This window comes from Aphelocoma coerulescens, chromosome 2 (genome assembly GCF_041296385.1).
Source record: "Aphelocoma coerulescens isolate FSJ_1873_10779 chromosome 2, UR_Acoe_1.0, whole genome shotgun sequence".
In the NCBI taxonomy this organism is placed as follows: Eukaryota; Metazoa; Chordata; class Aves; order Passeriformes; family Corvidae; genus Aphelocoma; species Aphelocoma coerulescens.
This window is the reverse complement of record NC_091015.1, coordinates 76,597,852-76,620,316: the sequence shown is the minus strand read 5'-3', so window position 1 is coordinate 76,620,316 and position 22,465 is coordinate 76,597,852. Positions and strand designations below refer to the sequence as shown.

The window sequence follows — 22,465 nt, the reverse complement described above, 5'->3', positions numbered from 1 at the left end:
CACTTTCCTGAGTCAGCAGAATCAGCCTTGAGAAAAATGAAATTGTGACCACAGAAGGCCTCCAGGAAAGCATTTGGAAACCACAGAGGTACCTTTAACCTGCTGTGGTGATCAAGATGGTAGTCTCTGCTCCTCCACACACAGAAAGAAGTTCTGATCAAAGACACTTCTCAACACTTGTGGGCCTTATCTCCACAGATTTGACAAATCTGAGTAATTTTTTTATTCTATGGGCATCACAGCCCGTATCTCAATACACCTTCTCATTGGCCTCATCAGCTCAGAGACTGGGGACAGTTACATGAAATTAGTTGCCTCTGAAGAGGCATGGATCTGTCCACTCGACTGTCTGAGAACCAGCACCAAGTAAGCACTAAGATCTTATATGAGAAGACAAAAGCACAGCAGTGACCTTTTTGTATGACTAAATGCTAAAAAAACCTTTAGCCATTTCTTAGACAAATCGGCAATAGAGAAAGGGCAATGAGAAAATTGTCTCGGAACTTGTTTTCACAACTGGTAAGTTGCACCATTTATATTCCTAATAGAAAGAAAAAAAAAAAGGGGGAGTGGTACAGACGCAGAAGTACAAATTCAAGTTCTGTAAAGGCAGGGGAAAAATTACCCGATGCTAGATAGGGAAAAAATTTTGTTTTGTTATAGAAATCAGCAGTACTTCATAAAATGAAGATACTGGCAGCTACCACCTTCTTTTATTAAGACTAAGAATAGAAGTCTCTGCTGCTCTCCTTTGGTCCAGTTAAATTAACTACATGATAGGTGCAGTGGAGCGCTCCTTAAAAGCCAAAAGTACCCTGTGGTCTCTGTGTAGCAGCTGCATTCTCCTGAGCCCCCTGTGCTACAGCAGCTGTACTTTAAGTAAGGAGTGCTTCTCTACAACTAATGGCTGACTGGAAAGACTCAGTTCAGCTTTTGTGTCCTCAAGCCTTGCTAGCAATACTGGGATGTGTGGAAGTTGAAGCCAGGGTCAGGCCCCCACCGTGTTAATGCTCTGTACAGGCAAAACAAAAAAACCCCACATTTGTTCTCAAGAAGCTTAAATTCCTCCTAACCTTGGGCTCATGAGTGCAGTAGAAAGCATCTTATGTAAAATCACTGAAAACCAGAAGTTTTCCAGTCTTCTGTTAAACAAAGTGCTATCTCAGTTGTCAGCAGGTCAAAGTGAAAGGGAGCCCGACCCTAATGACTGCTGCCGGGGGATTTTAGCTGGAACATGCTGCAGGAAAAGGCTCAGCAGACTTTGCTGATGTCATGTGTCAAACTTTCTAAAGAACTGGAACTGTAATGGATACTCTCTAGATTAAATGCAGATTACAGGGCCCATGGTCCTAATTTTCTACACTGGATGGGACAAAAGTAAAGCTTTCAAGCTTTCTCTAGGTAAAGTGAACTTGGGGTTTGAATCTTCTGTCTGAGGCTTCCTTTAATGCCAGTTAAAGTCCATTAGATAAAAGCTGGAAAGGTGCCATTTGTATTCTCTGCATGCCTTAGATTTTTCTTTCTTTTGCATCTAGGATGCATGTCCTATTGAAACCCGACTGGGAGCAAAAGATGCTGCTTTGAAAACTGTCAGCTGTCGTACTTGCAAACTAAAAAAATAAGACTCTGTAAACTGTTTTTCTTCTCAGATGTTGAAGGAACTACAGGCCAAATTCAGCTGCATAAATGAGGTCTATTACAGAACTGTCAAAGGTGTCTACTCTCTCCTTAGCCTACTGCAATTGATGTCTAACATGTCTGCAGCTGGATGAAGACACATGAAAATACTTTGAAGATCACGATCTGTTTTGGATGGCCTTCTCTGCAGTGAAGGGAACGGACAGAATTCTGTAATTCATAGTCTGGAGGATGAAGAAGGTGTTTGCTGATGAGGCTAAGAGGCAGAAGAAGGAAAAGGCAAGAGTTAAAAAGAGCAGTGGAAACAGCTACCACTTCTGTAAGAGTAAACACATCCAGTGACGTGGATAACGAGCGTGTGTGAGGTGCCCACAGCCATGGAAGCAAACACAGGAATAATAAATTACACGCTACGAGATTAAACACAATGGTCTCTTTAAGGGCCGAGTGCAGTGGTGCCAAGCTCCCGGCACAGGGCTGCCGACTTCACTCCTCTCAGCCAGCTCCACAATGAATGAACGCTCGAGGAAAAGGTTCAACCAACCATAAGCTCAAAGAATTTCTGCTGCATCCCTCAGAGGTGCAGTATGAGGATACTGATCCCTGCTCCATGCTTGGCTGCTGAGGCGTACTGTTTTGTTCTGCTTTGTTTTTTAATATTGCTTCCTGTGCGTAGAGTTTATGTGCAAACAGAACTGGGAAAATCGCCTCTGCTCTTCACTAAAAGAGGGTGGGACCCCTTTTTTCTATTATTGGACAAACTGTTTCTCAAAACGAGAAACAGCTTCTCTCCTATGTTTAGCAAGCTTAGGAGTAGGAAGGGAGCAACAAAGGAAGGAAAGGTGGGGGCAATGTCTGTGAACAAACCAGTAGCTTAGTTTTGGTTGGATCACTTTTAGTTACCCATCACATAATATTTTTGATACAGATTCCCATGTTTTAGATTTCTTTAAAATGAACGACTGCTATTCCAAAGTAAGCTTAATCATTTACATACCCTTGTAGGGCTGCACTAGGCCCAACAGTAATGATCTGCCTGTGAGATAAAAGAACCGAGCTGAAAACCCTGTAAAAAGTGAGCTTTATTCTGGATACATGGTTTGCCTACAAGCAGAACTGGTAGAAGAGAGGGAAATTTTAGCTCTGTTGTGCCTTCTGACAGAAGGGTTTCAGTGCCAGAGCCATTGGGCAGTTTAACTTTGGTTCTTTTCAGCTCCCATCTCCTTTTCTATTTCTCAGTGTCACTGCCCCTGAAATAAAGCATTCATTGTGCTGTGTTGGCCAGGAAAGCAACTCTTGAGGCACAGTAGGTAACAGGTCTATCTATAACAAGCAACTTATCACAAAGGCTACTTAATAGAAGCTGACAGAGGTCACTGAATAAGACATTCAGCTTTGAAAAATGTCTTTTGCTGGTCTGCTCAAACCTGGAAGAAGGCAGTATGAACAGCAAAGGCAGTACCTGGTACACACAAAGCTGTGCTGGCATGTTCTTAGACATGTCCCTGTTGGCAGTGACATGGGGAGTGGACTACAAATGGCACCGCTTGGCCATAACAGCCTCCATCCATGTGCAGACCTGAAACAACTCATTGCCAGCAACAAGCTGTGTGCAGACTCTTGCTTCTTCTCTCAAGATGATGTCTCTCTCTGCTACGCAGAGAAGGCAGGAAATGCTACCACAGCATGTATGAGAGCCTCTGCACCAGCAGGGTGTCGCAGCTGCTTCAGCTTCAGCAGGGGAAATGCCCTGAGCATCCAAGTCAGCCTGCACCCGGCTCTGGAAACTCTGAGCTCCCTTAGCTCTCAGCTGACAACAAAATAAGGAGCCCAGTTGCAAATGCTCACCCATGGTAATGCTTCAGTTCACTCCTCAGGCAAAGACCATAGTTCTACTTTCCAGGCACTCTCTTGCTTTCTAACACCAAAACCTCAAGTTTTCGGTTTAGCAAAGATACTTCTCTGGTCAAGCACTGCTCACCCAAAAAATTACAAGTCCTGCTGGATGGAAATTAAGGCAGTTTTCCACACACAGATTTGGACGACTGGCTTCACAGCCATTGAAAGAGCTACGAGCCAACAGCCTCTGCAGAGCCCTAAGGACAGGTCTTCATCCACCCTAAGTATCCTTACTCTCTAGTCCTGTGGATCTCCAGAACAGAGGCTATCAGTCATGCTGAAGTACACCAAGCTGCCTGGAGGTTGTGACATGGAAAACCTTCTTTCTGCAGGGCACAGAGGTGAGTGCCTTATTTCAATGTCCCACCAAGCTGTCCCAGCCCCTCTGTCTGCCTGAGAGACCTGATTTTCAGAGTTTGCTCCGTCTGGGATTTTTTTGGTTTTTTTTTTGGTAGTGAGACAAGTTACACAGAAAGTTAAGGAGGAAAAATAGGAATGTCCCCTTCTTACTGGACCACACTTGGGCAAGCCAAAGTAGGCACTATGGCTGTCATGCTCTGGAATATTCACTGCCAGTTTTTGCAGGCACAATACTGCACCAAGCAGGGCAGGCAAGCAGCGAGCAGACCAGCTAGGTCTCAGGCATTTCACACTCTTGCTCAGGATGCTGCAGGTCCACTGGTTCACTCAAGACTGGGATTCAAATGTGACATAAACATGTGAGAGACTGAAAGTGCTCTGGTTTGAGAACTGTTTTTGTTTCACCATAGCTGCTCCATTTTAAGTAAATAGGAGATATTTGTATATCCATTTTTTTTTGTAGGTAGTTGGCAAAGTAGTTTGCAAAACTGAGGCAAAGCAGTGAACCTGCAGCTTGGGAGGGAATCCAAATGTATGTCTATTAAATAAGGAATTAGGAGGCTAGAAAAAATGGGGGGGAAGTAAAAAAGGAAAAATGTGAAAATGAAGGTTAGAACAAAGATCCTAACTGGTGCTCTGGCCTGTGTGAATAAAATACTTCCCTATTCTGCACTGAGTGCAGCAGCTTATTGCCATACCTGATGTTTCACAATGGAAAAGCGAGTTGAAAAGACAGATCTCTGGCTCCGTATCTATCAAGAGCAACAAAACAATAATTCTACATTGGCAAGAAGGAAAAAAAGCCAGGCTTTCTTTGTTTGCTCAGATGATATTCTTTTGTCTGTCGACTGAGTTTTGGTTTTTTGGCTTGTCTAGTTTTATTTTAGTGAGAGGGGGTGAGAGGCGTTACAAAGAATTACACAGAAACATAATATCCTAGCTGTTAAATAAGGTGTTTCTGATGCAGCCAAGGCCGTGCTGTATCCCAAAGCCCAGGTGAGCGGCACAGAGCCCCCGAGGTGCCGGGTGCGCCCGCCGGGCGGGTTTAACAGGAGCGGGGCCGCTCCCTTTCCCTGCCCAGCACCGCCGCGCTCGGGGCGCGCAGCGGGACGCCGTGGGCACCGCTCGGCTGGAAAAGGGCACGGTGAGGTAATGCTCCATCAGCCAGCCCTGCGGAACAGCCCGGCACCAAGGCACGGCGCTGCTGGGCTGCCAGACCACCCACCCTGCTCTGCTGCCATCACAGGCGTCACACACGGTGTGCGACAGAAGCATCTACAGTGAGGCAGAGCACGGATCCACTGATGACATATTCCTCTTATTCCTCTGCCCTCTGAGTTCCTGGGGTTCTACAGCAGTGCCGAAATGCCATTCTCGTTGCTCCTTCTGGGAACACAGACCACATCCCCTGACTTACTTTCAAGATCTATTAATATTTTGGGAAATTCCACCACACCTAACTCACTAAGTTTTCTGTATATGTTTCACTCTCGTAACCGGTTTCCCCACACCCAAGGAAGGGTGTGATCTCGTTCCATGACTTTAAAAGGCCTTTTCAAATCTGTCTGAGGGCTGTGTGCCTTTTGTGACATCAACAGGGAGAGAAAAAAATCAAGCATGCAAACAATACCCTTAGAGTAAATATGATCTCACTGTGATTAAACCACAGTACATCAAAATCAAAAAGCAGATGTAAAACTTAACCCCTTTCCCTCAGGCAAGCAATTAAAAACTTAATGAAAGGAGATCAGATGTTAAACGCTAAAGAATTGAAGAAGCAGAGCAGAAGGGGAAAAAAAAAGTATGGAAAGAAAGAATCCTGAAACGTGTGTTTTGAGTTCTCAGTTTTCCATTTTCTGGCATTTGTGAGCAGTCTTCTCCCAGACAAAGCTTCCTTAAAAAAAAACCAACCCAAACCCAAAATTAACCCTTCCTTCTGCGGCTCTGGGGAAATAATTACAACTTGATTGTCAAGAAACCATAGCTATGTAGACATAGCACCTCAGTACTGCCACCAACTTACTTGTCTGACATCTTCAGCTTTGAAAAGTATGACATTTTAATTATTTTTCTTTAAATCTAGAACTTAGATGAACTAGGACATGTTCTTCTTCCCCCAAGTCTCTCAAAAAAATTTCATTAGAAAGGAAAGCCATCCTACTCTGTCAATTTAGTGTCACCATCTGGGATACTACACAACAGCTACAACTTGGGATGCCCTGAGAGTCCAGCTTACTAAAGAAAAACAAGCTCAGGAACTCCTCTTTCCAGGCTCCTTCCAGCCCTCAGCAGGCTGGTGGGACAGGTAGCACACTGCCTGTGAATCAGAATTCCAGGGAAGCCAAGCCTGGCTGGCAGCTGATGCTTGTCAGGTCCAGTCAGAGTCATCTCCATTCTACAGGGCAGTGGTCAAAAGTCAACAAGCCTCCCAGAACAGCTCGATTTTGGCAAGCTGACATTTTCTGGGCAAGCATACCCCAGGAGAAGAGGGATGGTGAAGGTGTAGGTGCATTTTAAGCAGCTCTGGTTACTGTGCTCAGTCTCAGGCTGAAACACAACTTTAACTGTATTCTTGATTGTGTGAGAGATCAGTTTGGGCAGCTCCTGGGATGCATGCAAACAAAATAAAGCAGTATAAAAAGAGAGAGAGAAAACAAAAGAAGATATCAGCCTGTAAATTACATCTTTCTATAGCAGTTAAAACTGGTTTATTACCCTAAGCATTTTAACTGGATGCAAAGTCCACAGAACAAGGGCATTCATGACCCTACCTACTGCTAGCTGTATATTAAAGAGTGCACACCTCTAGTTGTCTTGTACTTAACCCTTTGGACCAGAAACGTCTTTAGAAAGAGAATAATTGATGTTTTTATGGTCTGTGTCTTCCTCTCTCTGTCTGCAACTAAGCAGGTCACTGGAAGAACTGAGATTTACTCCTAGGCTCCTTCAGCATTTTCTAAGATTTGTCGTTACCAAAGATTTGTGGTATTGCTATTGCTAAAATTTTCAACCTTGCTGTCGATGAGGCCAGCTTAAGAAAGGGCTTCTGATGTGCTGACTGCATTCCTGTAGAGTAAACCCATTCTTACTACTCTTCCTTTTTCAGGCAGGATGGTCCACTCTGACTGTGAAGAAAGTGTTTTTAAAACCAACACAAAAATACAAAGGCGAGAATTGGCCTCATCCCTATAGAGAAAAAACAGAAAAAATACAATTTTTGTCATGCTATGCACTTGTGTTTCTAGGACTGTGAACTATAGCTTTAGCAGTCCTGCTTCATGTCAAACACAAGCTACGTCCAAATCTGCTGTGGAAAAATGAGCTCCTTAAAATTAAGACAGTTTCCACTACTGTAATGTCTAGACCAAAAGGCAAAAGAAAACGGGCACTTGCCAAGAGCAAGCTGTGATAATCAGGCAATAATATGCAGAGGCTGCACTCTGAGCTGCTATAAAGTGACCCAGCTTCACTGATGCTGAGAGCTGCAGCCATTTACAGGCAGAAGTACCTCTACATGCAGCTTTACTTAGCAGCAGCCTGACTTAATAAATATTGCTCAATACCTGCCATAAATATTATTTTCATAGTACAGTCCCAGATAAGCATCTGATCAAGCCTACTGAAGGCTTGGCATAAAGCACTTTTCAGGGACCAGAGTACTGCTCTAACAGGTAGATGTCCATTGCTTTCATGGATGCTCAGAGTATCTATTACATAAAGAAGCCTCTTGAAAAGTGACTCATGCACTTACAATTCCAAATATCACTGAAAATGGGTTCACATAGGTGTGTGGACTTTAATGTCCTAAGAAGTTCAGCTACTTGTCTCCATCAGGTGTGGCCAGAAATGGGAGCAGTACAAGATAAGAGTCCTCCAAAAGTGCTGCAGCCAAGGCAGAGGCTGTGCATGCCACTCTTAAGCACTCATGTTGCTTTAAAAATGGAATTAAAACTCTGGACCTTGGGAGACAGGTGGGTTCCTAATTGCTGTTGGTATGAAGGGGATTTAAGTAGTTAAATGCTGTGTTAAGTTAGTCGAAATAAAATAAGCAAGAAAAAACTACTTCACATTGGCCCTTAAGTGACCTAAGCACATCTCTTGTATGCAGAAGGCATTCCCATGCCCCTAACATCTTTGCTAACAGCAATATGACAAGTAGGAAGCTCTATGCTCCTGGTTTGCTACCTTTTTGTATGCACTAGACAGCACCTGGCCTTGCTGCAATTACTCTGGTACTTAAAATGGAGCACAGGCAATACACTAATACAAATTTCTCCTCAGGCACCACACACAGGAGTTCAGCGTTCAGTGATCAGATATCAGTGCAAGTATTGTCTTCTAACCACACTTGTTGCTGGGCTTGAGAAGGTATGATTCCAAAGGTGAGTTTGTCTGCAGTCTTAGGAAGTGTGCTCCAACACTAACAAATTCACAATAACGCTTCATGAGACTTCTCCGAAGTCTAGCCTATATTCTGGAAAATAGGAGAGTTCTGCAGCCTTTCTAAGACAATAACCACTGAAATGTGCTTTCATTTTTCCTTTGCAGAAGATGTTTCCATAAAGTCTTACTATTAGACAGTTTTCCTGCTTTCTGATCTGATAGGTCCCCCTCTGTAGGGGGGTTGCTAACCTATGACATCCTCGATGAGGTATTTTGATAGTGTGGCACTGTTGGGAATCAGTAGAGTTGAGTCAAGATACCTCAAGGCCAAGTAATAGTTTAAACATGCAACCTGCAACCTCTAGCAGGACCTTAAAAGCAAGAGTAAAACCCCCAGACAAGTATCTAATGCCTCTTGTACTATCTAGAGTCAAACTGAATTGGAACTATCAAAAAAAAAAATAAGGAAGACTGTTCATCTGGTAGTTCTGCTTCCCCATCAAATACTAGAAACCACTGGACAGAGATTAGTCTATCAGTTTCTGATTAAATAGATTCACAGCTACATTACTCAGGAGCAATTGTTAGACTAAAAAACAGAAGTTTAGAAATCTGGCAAAAAACCCTGCATGCTACTGGCTGTAATGCTTTGTGATGGCTCCTCTTCTTCCTCTGAAACAAACCCTGTAACATCCCTAAGCCTCAGCAGCTCCACGTGTAAAACAGAATTAAAAGCACGCTGCTATCCTACCAAGACTGGTAGGGCAAGTGGACACAGTTGTGGGAGTTTCTCAACTACCCTGGGGTGTTGAGGCACCCCCTCTATTAAGTATACAAATATAAATCTACAGGGGGAGTGTGGGAGGGGAAGGAGGGCACACACAGGCTACAGCCACAATCTGAAAATGACAGTGGCCCACCAAGCTTTGTGAAGGGGACAATCCTTCTGGCTCTATCTCACTAGTGCTGCTGCTGACTTGGGCCTGACCCTTCTAGACCTCAGCCACCTCATCCCCCGCACATGCACAGATGAGAGAAAAATCATGAAACTTCCATTCAAAACTCGCGACAGTAAGAGAGATGGCACAAACTTGGACAGGTTTTCCCCTTGTCGTTTTTTTTGCTCTCTCATTACATTTTACAAGGTTTTACAGTTCCTATTTACTTCTGAGTTTGATTGCTATACTGAAAAAAAAAGTGAAACAAAAAGGAGTGAGGAATAAACAGAACAGAGAGGATTTGGTTAAAAAAGTACAGACAGTTCTTTTCCTTTTACATGGTCCAACACTCAAAGTCTTTCATTGCCAGGGTTACAAGCAGCTTTTCACAAGCACTTCTGGTTGGGAATATTGTATTTCTTCCCAGGGACACTATTTTGTTTGTCTTGGCGTGCAGACATTGTAATCAAGTCTATATATTACAGGACTGTGCACTACAGGCATTTTGAACCCTGTTTAGGTTTCTTCCTTGCCCAACAAATTATCTAAAAATAGATAATCAAGACCTCATACTTTACATCTACGTCATTCCTTTTGGCTTAAATGAGGTAAGGAATGTAGGGTTTTCTCCCTCTCCTCTTTCACTAACTGTTCGGAAGTTTAATAAACAGATGAGTCCCCTTTTCTTCCTTCCTTCCCCCTCTTACTTTGTCTTGCATGTGAACAGCCACCAAGCTACAAAAGCCTTGTTATGATAATGTCTTCTCCCTTTTGCTTATGTTCCACTTTTATTGCCTGAGATAAGAGCGTTGGAACTGGTGGCCAGACATTCCCTCTCCCATCCATGTCCTTCACTGCTCATGGTAACCCACTGGTATTTCTGTCCCTACACAGTATATTGTAGCTGTATCTGCTTTGTCTTTGGAATAACAGCCTGGGTTTGGTCTCAGAAAAGGCTGACCTTACCTCCTGGATTACCTCCTGGAATGGAGTCCTGTGAGAACTCGATGGGATGCAGTTTTGTGGCACATGGGGATTTAGCACAAAAGCAAGCCGCTGTCATCAAAGAACTGAGGTGTTGCCCTCACACAACTGCACCCCTACAGGAATTAGCTTCTGAAAGCAGCTTTTAGACAAGTAGGGCTAAGAAATGCTCCAAACCAACACAAGTATTTGTTACGCTTAACGTTTCCCATCTTTCCATATTGCAGTTAAAATAACTTCTGTGTTCTCAGGCATTTAACTAGTACAGGAATGGGACAACAGGATCTGGCCTGGGGTCAACTTTGCTTTAAATAGCCACATAATCACTGAATATCACACAGTGTGCAAAAGATAGACAGTGGTGTAGAGACATATGTAAGGTAAAATTCTGAACCTGCTTAAATCCACTGGGATTTTCCCTTTCAGAGGATTCAGACTTGAGTATTAAGATGGAAGAATGCTTAAAGAGTGCAATGGACAATAAAAGAAGCTTAAATGGAGGAAGAGAGGGAGGGAACAAGTTTTGAAAATGTCTGAATAAAAAACGTGTAGATTGAGTAGCAGAAAGGATTTCTAGACCAGAAATTACCTTGGGTTTAGTCACACTGAAAGCAAAGTCATGAGTGATGGAGAGACATATTCAGGGTCTGACCCATGAAGCAGTTCCTGTTCTGTCCTGCTGTTAAAATTCTGAATTAGACTATAACAAGCATTTCAATTATTTCTTTAAATGAGGCCTTATGGACTATCACAATCAAAGTATGGAATGACAGGCCCCAGTATAACACGAGGAACAGCTAAACAGAGCCAAATCTGCACCTGGATGCTAAGCCTCCTCTGAAGTGATGGCATGTCCCCAGGCAGGCCATGAGCACTCTCTATGCCTTTATTTCATGCATATAATTAAAAAAACAAAAACAAAAAAACCTTTTGTTTTCTTATAGGGAGATAAATCAAAGAGAGAAAATACAGAAAGAACAAAGACTGAATGTGCAGGTATTTTCTTTGTATATTACTCTAGGGATAAGAAATAGATCTAAGAATGTTTGCCCCAGTTAAACAGTGTAAGTAACTACTTCACATTTCCCAGGCAAAGTAAACACTGTAATCCAACAAGAAAGTTTTTGAGGCCAAACCCCTCAATCTTCTCTTTTTATTTATTTTTTAATGGCTTGTTCTTCCTCTGTCTAGAATTAAGTAATCACAAACCAAAACCAAAATGCTCATTCCCACAAGACAGGGCAAAGGAACCATTACAGAGCAGGGAGGACTTCCCCCTTTTGAGCCACCTTATCAGTCCACTTATCAGTCCACTTATCTTGCAGTGCCACTGGGCTACATAGAAGAAATCAGGACGCTGTATAACTATGCAGGACCATTATTTTGCTACTGGGATACAAGTGTTGCTTGGCCATGGGCAGTCTGAAAGCAGTTTGTGAGCTTGGACTAACAGTGACACTGCTCTTCTACCCTCGAGTGCCTGATGTTTTCTGCTCAGAGTAACAGCTTCTCCAGGCAGGTATAAAGTCTACCTGGACTGATCAGAGGTGGAGAAGATAGAAGAGAATAAATGAATTTTATCTCAGACTTCGGATCAGTCAGTTGTTTGAGACACAGTTTAAAAAAAGAAAAAAAAGCCATCAGATTCACATCAGAATTGTCAAAGCCATGGATTACCTTTGTCGACCCACATCTAACACAATTTCTTTTTTCCTTGTCTTTCCATGACATGGAGAAACTGGCAGCAGCTTTGGAAACTTAACTCTGACCTTTCCCAAAGTTTGGCTTGAGAGACCCTAAAAACTTGGTCTGAGCTCAGAGATGTACAGAAGAGCACAAAAATCTGTGCACATTTACCTGGGTATGACTCGTACTCCTCACTCACACTGTTACAGCATCAGCACTCTTTCACACTATGCTGCCTAAGTTCAGTACGGAGATGGACCTCACTTCCAAAGCAACTTAGTCTGCAAGTAAGTATATAGCGTGTGACATTTCCAAAATCACCTTTTTATTGACGCTGAAGTTATTTTTGGCTGGGGAAGGAAAGTTTTTCCTTCCTCCCCCTTTTTTTCCAAGCACACAAGATTACGGTATGTCTGTACAGTAATCTAATGCCCCGTGGGCAATTCTGTACCTTGCCTAGACGTTTCTGAGTAAAATTAGGATAAAAGGCTCTACATTTGTGTCTTTTGGAAAAAAAAAAAAAAAAAAACCAACTAACCACCCCTCTGGTAAAAGGTGCTAAAAGCGATTATTTAATAAGAGGGGATTATAGGATCTAATAAGGGGGTAAGGCTACCCAGTTTTAAAAAATGTTACGTTTTTTTTTTTCCCCTCGCTTGTGACCCATCAAACAGAACGAACCGTGATAAGGAAACATCCACAAACGGCTGGAAAGGGGGTGAATGAGCTCCCGGGGAGGATCGGGGGTACCTGTCCCAAACGCGCCTGCCCATCACACACCGCCCCGCGATCCCGGGCTCACCCCGCTATCCAGGACCCGCATCAGCGGGGAAAGCGAGGGAAACCCCTTCTCCCCCCACCGCTAACACCGACACAGCACCCGGGGGGTCCCCACAGCCCGTCCCCTTCGCTGCCCCCTCGTTTCCCACTCCCCGCGGACACCTTCCTTGGGGCTCTGCGCCTGGAGACAGCGCAGGGGAGGGGAGAAGGGAGACCTGGCCGCCCCGCGGGCACACGGCTCGCCTCGAGGAGGTGCGGAGGGGAGCCCCGAGCCGTCCGACAGCCGCCTGCTGTCCGGGCCGCGCCGCCGGCCGGGCCCCGCGCCCGCAGCGCTCACCTTGTACTTCATGGCTGCGCCTCCGCCGCCCCGCGCGCTACTCCGCGCCCCGCCGCATCCCCGCGCGCTCTGCGCGCCCCGCCGCGAGCCGCCACGCCGGCCTCAGGCGCTCATTTGCATAGCGCCGCCCCATAGGCCAGGCTCGGGCACGAGCCGGCCCCGCCCCCGCCCGCCCCCTCCCCGCGTTCCGCCCGCCGCCGGGCCCGCACCGCGGTGGCGCCGCCGGGGTGGCGCGGGCTGGGGTCCGGTGGTCCCGGGTTCGGGCCCGGGCGCGGCGGCTTCAGCCGCTTCCCTCCGCCGATGGCCAGGGAGAGAGAGCTGCGGGGCTGGCGGCCCTGCTCCCCGGGACCCCCGCCCGTACATTTCAAAGCTGCTCGCCTCGACTGTTCCCCGGCGGAAGAGGACCGAGGGGCACAGGTCGACAGCAGCTGAACAGGAGCCAGCGTGTGCCCAGGTGGCCAGGAAGGCCAATGGCATCCTAGCCTGGCTCAGCAGTCGTGTGGCCAGCAGGGCAGGTATCCTGTCTATTGGGCTCTGCTGAGGCCACACCTCAAGTCCTGTGTCCACTTCTGGGCCCCTCACTGAAAGACATTTGAAGTGCTGGAGCAGGTCCAGAGAAGAGCTGGGGAAGGGTCTGGAGCACAAGTCCTGTGACTGTGGGAACTGAGGGAACTGGGGGTGTTTAGCCTGGAGAGAAGGAGGCTCATATGGGACCTTATCGCTCTCTTTAAGTGCCTTACATGAGGTTGTACTCTTCTCCCAGGCAGCCAGCAACAGAGCAAGAGGACATGGCCTCGAGCTGCTCCAGGGGATGTTCAGGTTGGACAAAAGGAAGAATTTCTTCATGCAAACTGGTGGGTAACCCACCACCCATTGGAATGGGCTGCCCAGGGAGGTGGTGGAGTCATCAGTCCTGCTAGTGTTCAAGAAACAGCGGGATGTGGCACTCTGGTCTACTTGGCAAGGTGGTGTTTGATCAAGGGCTGGACTTGATGACCTCAGAGATCTTTTCCAACCTAACTGATTCTGTGATTCTGTGATTCTGTGATTCTGTAAACCATGTCCATCCATCCCTCCCAAAGGCATTTTTCTCCCATGCAGCTCTTGGAGGGGCTGAACACTGCTTTGTTCCTGTCTCTGCAATTATTTTTGTTCTCATTTGTCCTCAGAAGATGACCTTTTTTAACTACTACTGGTCAAATCAAGATGCCAAGTGTTCACTTTGCCTGGCTGCTATTTCAACACTGATTAGACACCAGAGGCCAAGAATGCTTTAATGGCCTGGTGATGTCCATTATAAAGAGTGACCATGGTAAATAAGGATTATTTGGAAGAGAGTAATAATTAACTCTGGTATCTTGGGAACAAGAAAGAGCAGGCAAAATAGATGTGTGGTGATCCTCCATGCTTTTCAAGTCAGATCTCTTAATCAGGCATGATTAATATGGTGCACATAATAGGAATCTTTGTGTATGGGACATACTCCAGCTTGTTTAGAGGAACAGGAAATAAATTCTCTCCTTTTTGCCCAAGCTGGATCTTACCCAACATTTTTAGGTCACAGATGGACTCAAGGCTATTTCTAGTGGCCTAAGGAAAAATAGCAAAGAGTAATCTTGTACTACCAGATTACAAACATAACTACATTCCATAGCACAGTGTTATCCTTAAATTCTCATGTGACTAATCCTCTAGAGAGAGATCCTATTGCTAAAATGGCTTCTTGACTGATAAAGAATGTCATACTTTTATCTGCAATCTCCTCCGTTCTCCAATTCCAGCATAAAATATGTGGCTGTACTGTACAAATTTACTAAATGAATGCAAAAATGCTTTTTTTTCCTATGCTGTCTTCTTGACTGCACATGCCCTAATAGCTCATGGGTGTGTGTCCCTGTCAGTACAAAATTAGCGAGCTCCTGCTTTCTGCAGTACAGAACAAGCCACTGTGGTTGGGTGGTAGCTGCTGCTCCAACTCCTTGTAGGCGTTTTTCTCTGGGCCTTCCTTTCCATTTTTCTTGTTGCTGTTGAGTCTTCTGATTTCCCAAGAAGAAAGGCAAAACAGATAATATTTTATATGCACTGGGTTTCGGGCAGTGTTGTTATAAGTGCAGCATCAAAATAAATTTGGGTAGTTTCGAGAGAAAAAACTCACTTGTATGCTGTGTCCTTAGCCACTTTAATGAAGAAAGGAATTCTTCCAATGCCTATATATAACCAGCTTACTATTAGGAGAGTGCAAATCTCTTTGGAGCATTTCTTAATTGAAGAGTTAAGAATCAAAGGAACACTGGTTTTCTTTTTGCATGTTTTTGCCATTCATACTCCAAGTAGAAAATTTCTTTTAAGTACAGAGGATGCAATGGCTAAGGTGTTAGCATGGTATTGGACTGGCATCCAAATCCCCTTCCTTGAATAATCTCTGTATAATCTGTTCGTGTGGCACCATTGCCATGAAGATAAATGCATTAAGGGTTGTAAAACCACATCAGTAAGAACCAAATAAGTATTGGAGACAAAAATAAGAAAAGTAACATCATATTTCTGACTTCACCTATATTTAAACTCAGAGTGCATCTGGTTTCCAGTCATCCCACCAATAGGGGTATTTTTCATGTAACTGGTGTTTTTTCAGAATGCTTTACAATCGCATTATGAAACCTAAGCACATTTGAGAAGCTGTGCCTTCTGCTTTTGTTTTAGCTTACATTGCTTTTAATGTGTGCAAAAAAATCCCTGACTGATTTTAATATGCGGTAAGAGATGTGTTAATATGAAATTCTAGTTGGAGTGTTCCTGTGTGTGTATTGTTTTGCCTTTATCACTCTCCATAACTCATATTAAATACTTTTACTTAGATGCCACTGGAATGACACTCTGGGCACAAAGCCTCAAAAGTCTGTCAGTTTTGATAGCTGTACTTTACAACTCTGAAGGAGCAGATACAAGAGCTGGTATTTTACAGGGAGCAAAAGAGATTGCCATTGCACACCACCTGTGCAGTGAAGTCCCACCGCTCATTTTATTCACACACCCTCCCTCCCCCTCTCTCACCTACTCCGTTTACCTTGAAGGGGTTTTTAATTTCCCCCAGGGTGAAACACTCCTACTCAGTGGGACACTTCTAGCAGAGCTGGCAGCATGGCAGAGCTCCATGGTCTATCACGGATATCAGGGATTAGATATACTTTGAAAGAGAGATTTGTTAATGTGATCCGCTAACCTCGTGTTGCTGTGAGAAGTCGGGATTGCGGCAGGCACGTTTGTGGTTAGTGCAAGCACTGTGCTGTTCTTGGTGACCTTGGCGGCGGCCGTGCCTTTGCTATGTAATATTGTATTTCAGGCACAGCCTGGGGAAGTTTTGAGTCGGTTGCCTTGGATAATCAGCTCAATTATACAATGCAACTTGCTGATGAGGAAGCCGGGACCAGGCATTACTGATGTCTGTGTTTCAGAGGCAACTTGAGCTGTATTGCCAGGATTTATAACTACAAGGTCCTATTAAAGTTCTCAGGAGGGTAATTCATGTAATGTGTCTTTTTTGCTTCGCAGCACAGCAATGGCTTGATTCACTGCCTCATATTTATTCCACTGCAATTCTAGCAGAGTAGCAAATGGGTTCTGTGACTTCATCTTGTGTCTCTGTCAAGGGCTTTTGTTTGTTTCTTTGCTTTTGCTGAAGGCAATTAATATTACTCTCTGCTCATTTGGGCAACCTACAGTTTGTCTCCTGCTCTCATACCCCCTCCTGCTGAGCTTATTGCTTGCTTTATTTCTAATCATGTCTCTGCTCTGTGTCTTCCCGTTGCCCTCCTGATTGCCAGCTGGGGTACTGAGGTGTTTGGGAGGTGGCAGCGGGTGATGTGATACGGCAGCCACAGGGACTGCTTGTCAGCTGGACTCTGCGGCTGGCCCGCTGCAGCCCTCAGGATACAACATGAAACGGAGCTGCCAGCAGGCTGGGAAGGGAATACCCGCTGAAGCACATCAGCCAGCTATCACCTTGTGACAATTGATAGGGGAACACGAGACAGATATCCTGCTCTGTAAGGTTACTCAAACAAAAATCTCCTTGTTCCCATTTCCCCATTGACACAATCTGAGAAAAGAGGGACACGGCAGAGTGTCTCCCTCACAGTTGAGAGAGTCTTTTCAGGAAGGGTCTGTGAGCTCTGTGTTTGGGAAACATTGAGCTGTCTTTATTTTTCCCCCTCTTCACAAAGGTCTAACTATCTCTTGGATAATGTTGCGCAGCATCTGCATTGCTTCTTGCTGTGATACTTGGCCAGGGAATTTGGATTAAAATTAATTTAGTTATAGTGCCACTGCACTTTCTGAGCAAAGGAGTCATATTTAGCCTCATGTCCTGTCACTTCTATAATGTTACCCAGGCTGGTTCAGCGGATATGCAGTGGATGGAATTTCTTCGGTGCAGAATGGTTTTGTACACACACTCAGAGTGGTGGAATTTGCTTGCTTGGACAAATCTGTTAAAAAGGATGAAACGCTGCTGTTTCCCGAGACGAGCGTTAACAAAAGTTCACCACTGACGTGGGCAGGATTCTGTGTCTGTCTGCACAGAAAGGCTCCCTCTCCCACCTCACTAGGAGATAATAAGAAAAAGATTTCATTCTCACCCAAAGAAGGGAATATTTTGCATTTCAGCAAACCAAAACAAAGTCTGCTCTGTTTTTCTTTGACCAGTGATGGAAATCTTTTTAAGCAAGCATTCTATTCCATTTAACAGTATGAGAAATCTATCCTGGTGGACAGAGGAATGGGTAGCAGTCATTGTAGTGATGAGATTTAAATGCAAGGTCAAACTGTGAGAATAAAAATTGTGACTTAAAATTATCTTCTTACATTTGCCTGTCCTTTGCCATTTTACCTAAGGTGCCTTTTAACCATTGGGCTAGTTCACGTGCCTTGCTTTAGAATTCTACATTTACTTTAATATATACAAACTATAATATATAATATATAATATATATATATATTTTATATATATATATATATAAAAATATAAAATATATAATATATACAAACTAATCTTACAGGCATCCCACCTCCTTTCACAATAAGGCACAAAAGCTGTTCACATTCTTGATAAGGGCATTTTATACAGTGTTTCATCAGGAATTGCTCATTTAACTTTGTAAGTCAACCATCAAGGCCCTGTTTAGTGACCCTCCTTCAGATAAGGAGAATAAATGCAGCTCCTTCTGTCCTCTCTGTTTTGCTTCAAATGCCAGCCAGAAAGAAACATACTGGTGTCCTCCCACCCAAAAGGTTTTGAAAGTGAATCCAGCCTTTGTTAGCTTGAGAAATCATGGAAGGCAGTTGGAATTTAGATATTTTGGCACTGGCTGCCGCTAAGCCACCAGCCTGACCCAGTGAATGAAACCTGAAAAGTTTTTCTTCAGTTTAAAAAAAAAGAAAAGGGGAGGTGGGGAATAAATACCACTACAATTTTAATTTGTTATGAGAAGCAGGTGGTCACCTTCTCAGGGGGGAATGGACATGGGAAAGGGAAACAGTGGAATGACTATTAAAACAGCATGAGGGACACATCTTACTCTGAAAAAGAAAGAGAGTGTAAAATTGAAAAGAAGTAAGTTTATCTCTGTTCCAGCATTGGAAATCAGTGCCACAGAAATGATTCTCATCAATGGCAAGTGGAACATGAGCCAGCAGTGCCCTGGCAGCCAGGAGGGGCAGCCGTGTCCTGGGGGGCATCAGGCACAGCATCGCCAGCCAGGCAAGGGAGGGGATTGTCCCACTCTGCTCTGCACTGGGGCGGCCTCACCTCGAGTGCTGGGGGCAGCACTGGGCACCACAATATAAAAAAGACATGCAGCTCTTAGAGGGCATCCAAAGGAGGGCTGTGAGGATGGTGAAGGGCCTTGAAGGGAAGTCATAAGAGGAGCTGCTGAGGTCACTTTGCTGTTCAGGCTGGAGAAGAGGAGACTGAGGGGAGACCTCATCGCAGTTACAGCTTCCTCATGAGGGGAAGAGGAAAGGCAGGCACTGAGCTCTTCCCTGTGGTGACCAGTGACAGGACACGAGGAAATTGTATGGAACTGTGTCAGGGGAGGTTTAGGTTGGATATTAGAAAAAGGTTCTTTTCCTACAGAATGGTTGGGCACTGGAACAGGGTCCCCAAGGAAGTGGTCACAGCACCAAGCCTGACAGAGTTCCAGAAGCATTTGAGCAGCGCTCCCAGGCATGGTGTGACTCTTGGCGATGATGCTGTGCAGGGCTGAGAGTTGGACTCAGCGATCCAAATCAGCATGTTCTGTGGTTCTGTGAAAAGCTTTTCCAGGTCTGTGCAGCAGCTCCCCACGGAGATGGATAGTGTAGAGCACTTAAGTCAGGGGGACTTTATGTTCTCAGCAGTGTTGGGAGGAATTTGTGGAAGACAACACGAATTGTAGCTGAGCTGCCATGCACCCTTTGCAGAGCTGAGGCAAAGCAGGAGCTCTGGGAACCTTGGTACGTAACACTGGTGAGAGGAGGGATGGCAGAAGCCCATGGCTTCAAGGTGGGTGCAGGGCTGTGCCAGACTGGGTCTGCAGTGCCTGCTTGCCTAGGAACCAATGTTATTGGGAGGGGAAGAAGAATGTGAGGTATGCAGGGAAGACTGGAGAGGGAAAAGAATGTCAGCATGGAGCACACACTAGCCTGTTCCTTCCAGAGATACTGTCAAAGGCTTATTCATTTCCCAAACAAACAAACCAGTCTAACAGTCGTGCTCGCGGGCTACACTCCCTTATTTTCCCCTCCAGCACTGAATATTTTTTATACACGGGTTAAAAAATACTGGCTTGCTTCCAGACGTGTGGCATGCATGCCATTCAACCTACTGATGCCAAAAGGGTTTTTCTTGTTTTTCCTAAGAGAAACTGCAAAATAGCACAACTATGGAGACTGCAGAGGACTTTTGTTCTCTCTGGTTCACAACTGTGCAGATGAAATATGATAAATGAAATACAGGGAGGTTGCTCAAGAGGAAATGTATGTTTAGATATCACAGCTTGTTTAAGATGAAAGGAATCCAGAATTGAGACCGGAATTGCCTCAGACAAGAAACTTGGGCACAAAGCGTAGGCATGTTAAGCTTTTCATGCAGTTGTAAGAAGTCATAGTGCTGGCATCCAAAAGCTCAGATCTTTACCTGAACTTTCTACTTGAACTCACCCCACTTTGGGCGAAACATGGAACATGTTACATTATTCCACTAGATATTAAAACTGCTAAAATAGGAATGAATCGAGTAAAGTTTTTCTTTTCTTTTGTTTGTTTTGTTGGTTTGGTTTGGCGTTGGGTTGTGGGTTTTCTGGTTTGTTTTTCTGGAGGTTGAGTTGTAGGGGTTTTTGTTTTTTGTTTTTGGGTTTTTTTTTTTTGTGGAGGTCACCTAGCACATTACAGCACTATGAGCCCAGTTTGGAAACACCGCAGGCTGTTCTGATGCATGTATCTTTTTGATGCATGCATCCAGCATACTAGGTTTGTGGGAACAAAGCCCTGGTTCAAATAGCACATAACCCACCTGCAAAGGAGTTTCTAAATGAAAGCAGGAGTGTGAGTGTGGACAACTAAGTAGGAAACAGTGGTCAGGAATAAAAAGGTTCACTTTCCTGTGACACCCTAGAAAGGTAAGGTTTTGTAGACTAGGATCAGCAAGTTTTTTCTCAGGAGATTCAACTTCTCTCACCTCCTCACATACACACAGAGCATACACATACAGCAATTCTCAGAGCTTCCCCAGAAGCTTTCTCTTGAATACAGTAGAGCACAGCTCTGCTCTTTCCAGTCTGTGGTGCCCTGCTCCTGTCTACTTTTCCTGCCTGCCTCTCCTTCCCCTCCTCCTGCCTTCCCATTCCTGCAGTTGGCAGGGTGGAGAGCCCCAGTTCAAAGCACACATGCTAGCACTTTGCTCTGTACTTGTGTGGAAGGAGGTTGTACAGATACCTGAAGCTACAAAAATGGTGAATAAAGAGGAGTGTGTGTTGAACTCCTCACACATATATTAGATAGATTTAAAATACTGCATAAAACCCCTTGAAATCCTGTTAATCTTCTGGACAGAGCATTTGTGTGTCTTAACCCCATTTTGGGAGTCAGGACCAAAGCAAACCTTGTCTAAATATTCTTTCCTTCCTCCGATTTGCAAAATGCACACTACTTTAACTTGGCAAAACATCGAAAAATGACCCAAAAATACAATCTCTTCTGACTGTAATTTGTCCATCAGTTTTACACATCATTCAAGGAATTGTCCTGTGACTGGACTTGCCAGCTGTGTCCATTTTTCTTGCAAAGCTTGTTATATTTGTTCTTTCTGTTTTTAGGAACCTTTTGTTGCATCTCTCCCACACTTCTTTTAGCAGAAATTATTTGCTGTTGTTATATTTTATATATTCATGTTTTCTCTCTTCCCCATCTCTCACCAGCAACTCTTTCAAAGCAAAAGCATTTCTGTCTGGTAAGGCCATCAGCTGTTCACTAGCCAGCAGCCAGTTTTTTCCAGTAGGAGGAGAAGCAAAAAAAAAAACTTTAATAAAATGCAAGTTTGGAATTAAAAAAAAAAAATACAAAGAGGAAAGTTCTGTTTTGCCTTTACTGCCAAGCTTCCCATAAAGTCTCAGCTTGGATGTGTTTTGAAGCTTGAGGAATTTAAAGGAAATTTCCTTCTTTTGGAGGTATTTGGAGGGAGGATATAAGATAGGAAAGCAATCATCTTTTCTCTCTTTTGTTTCAAACAGATCTGTGGAGATCAGTTGATATCCATAACAACAGAGAACAGCATATGAAATGTCTCACACTGTCTGACTTATTTTTCTCTTCTTTGGGTGTTGGTGTTTAAGCTCTCATCTCATACTCAGTGTAAATTTGCATCTCCACAAAACTGCCAAAAATGGTTTTCTTTGCTTCCATTTAAATCTGTTTACGGTCTACTCTCCCAAAATCATTCTTTAAAGGAAAATGACTGACTTTTAAACCCCTCCTTCTCTTCTGTTATTTTTAACAAGCATTTCAGTGTGGTGTCATTTAGAGAAGAGATCATTGCATTGCTGTGTGTTGCAGGACTCTCAGGAAACAATGCTAGAAGAGAAGGAATGTGGGAACTCCGTTCCCTCTCTTTTCCATTGCCATCATTTGCAAACTCTGAATGCTTCCAGCAACAGGGTGGCCAAAGGCGGGGTGAAAAGGACAGAGCATGTTCCCATTGGCAAAACTTCTCTCATCTTCACTGGGACAAGGATTTGGCCCATGCCGTGCAGCATCCCAAGCCTTGGACTAAGGACTTCACTGGCTCCTCACAGTAGGCTGCCTCTGCTGAGGGAGACAGCACTTGCAGATAACTCAGCCCTCACGAGTATCCACCACAGTTATTCTTCTGCTTGCTGGATACTTGCATGGGTGATGGAAGCACCAGTCTCGGGATCATATGAAAGGA

The 22,465-nt window shown here is 44.4% G+C and overlaps 1 protein-coding gene and 1 long non-coding RNA gene across 2 annotated transcripts in view; one reads left to right on the top strand and one right to left on the bottom strand.

Annotated features, from left to right (window-relative positions):
* NEDD9 (neural precursor cell expressed, developmentally down-regulated 9) overlaps window positions 1-13,064 on the bottom strand; it is a 37,947-nt gene extending 24,883 nt beyond the window's left edge. Inside the window, exon 1 of the mRNA XM_069008104.1 lies at window positions 13,006-13,064. Coding sequence (XP_068864205.1) covers window positions 13,006-13,017 — 12 coding nt within the window. The 5' untranslated portion in view covers window positions 13,018-13,064. The remainder of the gene's footprint in view (window positions 1-13,005) is intronic.
* Window positions 1,682-15,319, top strand: LOC138106832 (uncharacterized). The gene is made up of 4 exons (XR_011149147.1): window positions 1,682-3,878; window positions 8,179-8,279; window positions 11,528-12,175; window positions 13,769-15,319. It is a non-coding gene; the product is annotated as an uncharacterized lncRNA (long non-coding RNA).
* Window positions 15,320-22,465: the final 7,146 nt, after the last annotated feature.